Here is a 5022-nt window from a genome sequence, read left to right on the forward strand (position 1 = left end):
GGTGGGGAAGAGGAGCCATGGGAGGGCAGACGGGCTGAGACCTTGGGGGTGCCTCAGGCAGGGCTGTGGCCACCTCCAGCTGCCTCCATGGCTGTCCCCTGGGCCTCGGGGGACACCTATCTTGTTTACCTTTCTTCTCTTATGGCACTGTCTACTCCCTCTCCTGGAAGGGCATTCTGGGAGTTGGGAGCTGTCCAGTGAGCGTGTGTGTGTGTGTGTGAGCGTGTGTGTGGAGGACTATGGATGGGAAACTGGCAGCCCCTGTCCCCCATCCCCTGGCTCTTGGGCTGGGGCTGGGAGCGGGGCAGAAGAAGGCACCCTTCCCCCACAACTGGGCCATCCCCGTGCCCGTTAGGCTGGGCTCACTGGGCAGGAAGATGGAAACACAAAGTGTCTGTACAGAGAGGTCTTATTACTGTCATTATCACGTATCATTATTCCCATAATAATCTGTCATTAACATGTGGATGAATGGGCCTTGAAGAAACAATAGGCTTGGAGGAGCTGACCAAAATGTGGCAGAATGGGACCTCGGAGAGCCATCTTCCAGTGTCTGGCCTAATGTCAGGGTCCCTATCCTTCTCTGGAGAAAATAAAACTGGGGAAGGGAAGGCATAACGCACCCCCCCCCCACCCCCGGCAAGCACTGCCGTCTAGGAGATGCGCCCTCCCCTTTCCTCCCCACTTCCCCTCCGCCCCAGGCCTGGTGGAGCTGTGCTTCCAAGAAGCGGCAGCCGGCGGGCAGCCCCCCTCCCGGCCCCAGCCCTCCCCTCCCGGCCCCAGCCCTCCCCGCCCCGCGCCACCCTCCCCGCCCCGCGCCACCCTCCCCGCCCCGCGCCTCCAGTGAGCGCCGGAGCCCGCCGCGGCCCCGCCCCGGGGCCCTGCCCGAGCGGGTGGCGGCGCGGCGCGGGGGGAGGGCCGGCCGGGCAGGAATGCGCGGCGGGCGGGCGGCGCAGGCGGCGAGCGGCGGGACAAGTAAGGGCACATCCCGCAAGCGGCCGCCCAGCGCACACGGAGCGCAGGGGAGCGGGCGGGCGGGCGGCGCGGAGGCAGCGGGCCGAGGAGGGGCGGGACGGCTCGAGTCGCACGGCGGCGCCGGTGCGGGCCGAAGCGGAGCGGCGGGCGCGGAGCGGGCAGGGGCACCAGCGCGCACCGCCCGGGCAGCGGTGTCCCGAGGGCCGCGGCGCGGGCGCACGGGGCCGTGAGGGCTCGGGCTCAGCCAGCCAGCCCCGGGCGCCAGAATCCCGCGCCGCGGGGCCGGGAGGGGCACCGCGCCCTCCGCAGCCTCCCGCTGTCTCGGACCCGCGGCGCGCCCATGACGGCCGCGGCCACCGTGCTCAAGGAGGGCGTGCTGGAGAAGCGCAGCGGCGGGCTGCTGCAGCTGTGGAAACGGAAGCGCTGCGTGCTCACCGAGCGCGGGCTGCAGCTCTTCGAGGCCAAGGGCACCGGCGGCCGGCCCAAGGAGCTCAGCTTCGCCCGCATCAAGGCCGTGGAGTGCGTGGAGAGCACCGGGCGCCACATCTACTTCACGCTGGTGACCGAGGGCGGTGGCGAGATCGACTTCCGCTGCCCCCTGGAAGACCCCGGCTGGAACGCCCAGATCACCCTAGGCCTGGTCAAGTTCAAGAACCAGCAGGCCATCCAGACAGTGCGGGCCCGGCAGAGCCTGGGGACCGGGACCCTCGTATCCTAAAGCACCAGGCGCACCATCTTACCTTCATGCTTGTCACCACCGCGGTGCCCAGAGGTCATGCCAGGTGAGACCCAGGGGACTGCGCCCTCTTTTTCTCCTTCCTTCCCTTCTCCTCTTTCCCCTCCTGAGGGAGGCAACAGCATTCCACGTCAAAGCTGGACAATCCTAGGGAAGGTTCCTGTGGCCAACAGAGATGAGGAACCGAGGAGGCTGAGCTTGGGAGGCCTGGGCCAGTGGCCTACCGAGCAGAGCGGGATCTTCCCCTGGGCCACCAGGCAGGAGGGTCCTGAATGTGACCCAGGTGTCTGAGAGGAAGACGGAAGCCCTGGAAGGGGAGCCCAGGGTTGGGGATGGGCCTTTCCATGAGTTGGTTGAGCCAGGATTCAGGTGGCAGGAGGCTGGCCTCACACCCCCCAGCTGCTGGGCCCCTGCCCTGACCCAGGGCGGCTCCTGGACTGGTTTTCTGGCAGCCGGGGGCAACCAGGGGCGGAGATGAATGGTGGAGACCGACCCTTCTTCCTCTAGGATGAACGCACGTCTTAGAGTTTGAACATGGAATCGATGCAGAAAGACAGTATCCCTGTTAGCAAAGGAGTCAGCAAGGGTTGGGGACAGAGCCGAGGAGCCCAGCACCCAAGGCGAGGCCTCAGTGGGAGGGCTTGACCCGACTGGGCCTGAGGGCTCCAGCTACCCATTCTTTTTATTTTTCTCTTTAAATTATTATTTAATTTGTTTCCACAGAGCCTAGGTGTGCAGTGTAGCGACCCGTTCTTGACAGTGGGTTTTGGGCCCTGGGGCTGAGCTGCTGGGAGAGCGGGGAGTTGGCGGAGGGCGGGCCGGGCCATGGGTGCCGGGCAAGGCCTGGCCGGGCTGAAGGAGGAGAAGCCGGAGGAGGGGAAGGGGCACTGGGGCGGGCGCAGGATGGAGCTGCTAGTTGTTATTTGTGATGTCCTAATCCTCCGTGAGCAGTAGGGTGGGGGTGGGGGTGGATGTGCGGCCAGGAAGGCCCAGGGGAGGGACAGGAATAGAACCTAGAAACCCTGGCGCTCAGCCCCGTGCCCTCTTCCCCAGATGCCCGTCCCTCCCCGTGGGAACTAGGAGCGGGGCCGAGGAGGGATTTATGCCACTCCAGCCTTAAGTCCTGCGGTGGAAACCTATACCCCCCTCACCCCCAGAGCCACCTCCCACGCCACCTCTCCTGCCTGCAGGCATCTTCTCCACTGCGACAAGTGGAGAGTCCAGTGAGCCCGGGGGGCCCATTTAGTGCCCCCTTTGATCCTCGGGTCCGCTCCCTCCCACGGTGTAGTGAGGCTCAGCTGAGAGGCTGGGCGTCGGGCAGACCCCTGTGCTGAGGTTGGAGCCACATGGATCCCACAGGCCTCGGGGGGCCTGGGGGGAAGCAGCTTCCACTGCCCACAGTGTGCACAGATGCTGCTTTGTGTGTCTGTCCTGAGTGGGGAAGGCTGGGAGGCCCAGTGGGTGCTCTTTCCCCGGGGCTGCCCTTCCGTAACTGCTGTTCTCTCTTGCCAGCTCCCCTGCCCTCTTTGGCTCGAGGGGGCATGACTGTGCTTCACGTGGCGAGGCGGAAGCCGGGGACGTGCGGAGGAGGCGCTGGAGCTGAGGGAATGGACGGGCCCCGGGAGGAGGGCAGAAGGCTGCGAGGGGCTGAGGATGAAGATTCAGCCCTTGGACATCTCAGACTCTCAGGACATACCCAGCTCAGGGTCTTCTGGCCACAGGCCTGGCCTCATACAGCATGATGGAGAGCTGGCATCAAAGCCCCCTCCCTGCCGCGGTCCTGCCATCTGTCCTGCAGACTGCTGTTAGCCCCCTGGCTTTGAGCCATGCCTGGAGGAGGGCGGTCCTCTGTGGGGTGCCGAGGAGGAGGCCAGCCTGGTACCCAGAGGGGAACCTATGCTGGGACGGCTTCTGGACTCACCTTCAGGAGAGGGGAACTGCTGGGCCTGAGGCCCATACTTGGGGGTCTCCTGCTGCTTAGGTCCTTTTGGGACCCCCACCCATCCAGGCCTTTTCTTTGCACACTTTTCCCCCCACTCTTCCCATCTTCCCCCCACTGCAGTGCTAGGCCTGGAAGTGGTGGGGGCGGGGGTGGGTTTGACCATTACCATTTCATGCCTATCCCACAATGAAGTTGCCCGGCAAAGGGCAGTAACCACACTGTTTGCTGAGTGAGATTCTTTGCCCGCAGAGACCCAGGGCTTGGAGCATCTCTCTCTCCACCGCCCCTTTCCCAACCCACAGCCCTTTCTGAAATCTCTGGTCTGGGTAGGCAGAGATACTACAACCCCAGTAGATGTGGCCTCAGCAGTTCTAGGAAGGAGGGGCCTTTGGGCCTGGACCAGGGGATGTCACACTGGCCAGCTCAGTCCCTATAGATGCCTCTTCTATAGAAAGTCACCCTGCCGATGCTACCGGGGAAGAGGGTCAGCTTTCTGGACAGAGCTTGTCCCCCTGTCGTTTATACACTCAGGCCGGTATTCCTTACTGGTTGGTTTAGAAGGAATAATTTCAACACAGGGGAAACTGAGGTACAGAGAAATAGCTGCTCTGCCTTCCTTTTGCTCCCTCATTCACACACGTATGACCTTCCCTTGGCGAAGCCGTGGCCTACGTCACAGTCACCTGAGCAAAGAGGCTGAGTGGCCCCCTTGAGCAATTTGAAGTCTCTTTAATATCCTCTTTGTGCTTCCAGCCTGCTTTGTTCTGCTTCAGATTTTTCCTGCCTTCCAGTCAAAGCTTCTCTGTCCTGTCCCGGTCTCTCGGGGTCCCCAGGAGCATCTCGTTCATCTGATACATGAACTACATCTCCCAATGGAATAAGAATTTCTAAATTACAAAGAAACTTTGACAGATACCTCCTTTATTATCGTATTAGGCTGTACAGCTGTCCATGGATAGCATAATCCCACCATGGCAAATCAGCTTCTTGCATGTCAACCCTGCTCAGTGGTGAGAAAAATCTGGGCTCACTTGAGTGCTGTGATCAATTGGTGATGTCTGCCACCGGCTCTGGGCAAAAGATGGGGAGAACGGCAGCACTTCCGTGGGAGGTGGGGAGGTGGGGAGGTAGTGGTGGAGAGAGGGCGTTTGCCACCCCTCCCTTGACTCAGGCTGTGTTAATGGGAAAGACTTAGCATCGCCATCCTCCTATAAAACAGCAGCCTCTGAAACAGAACCCTTGCTCTTCCCATCAAACCCCAGGGTGGCTGGTGATGGGGATTGAGGCATAGAGAGGTATTCAGGGACTCAGAAATGGGGGGGTGGGGCACACTTTCAGTAAGCTAAATGCCTCTGTGGTCTGGGTGCTA

The 5022-nt window shown here is 62.2% G+C and overlaps 1 protein-coding gene across 1 annotated transcript; it reads left to right on the forward strand.

Moving 5' to 3' along the window:
* The first annotated feature begins 1121 nt into the window (after window positions 1-1121).
* On the forward strand, window positions 1122-4205 carry PHLDA3 (pleckstrin homology like domain family A member 3). Its single transcript, XM_069459444.1, has 2 exons — window positions 1122-1757; window positions 3224-4205. The coding sequence occupies exon 1, from the start codon at window positions 1316-1318 to the stop codon at window positions 1691-1693; it is 378 nt and encodes a 125-aa protein (XP_069315545.1). The 5' UTR covers window positions 1122-1315; the 3' UTR covers window positions 1694-1757; window positions 3224-4205.
* Window positions 4206-5022: the final 817 nt, after the last annotated feature.

Source organism: Eulemur rufifrons, chromosome 27 (genome assembly GCF_041146395.1).
Source record: "Eulemur rufifrons isolate Redbay chromosome 27, OSU_ERuf_1, whole genome shotgun sequence".
Lineage (NCBI taxonomy): Eukaryota > Metazoa > Chordata > Mammalia > Primates > Lemuridae > Eulemur > Eulemur rufifrons.

Excerpts from the sequence above, each read along its gene's own strand:
- PHLDA3 (XM_069459444.1), top strand. The coding sequence starts at position 1,316 with ATGACGGCCGCGGCCACCGTGCTCAAGGAGGGCGTGCTGGAGAAGCGC.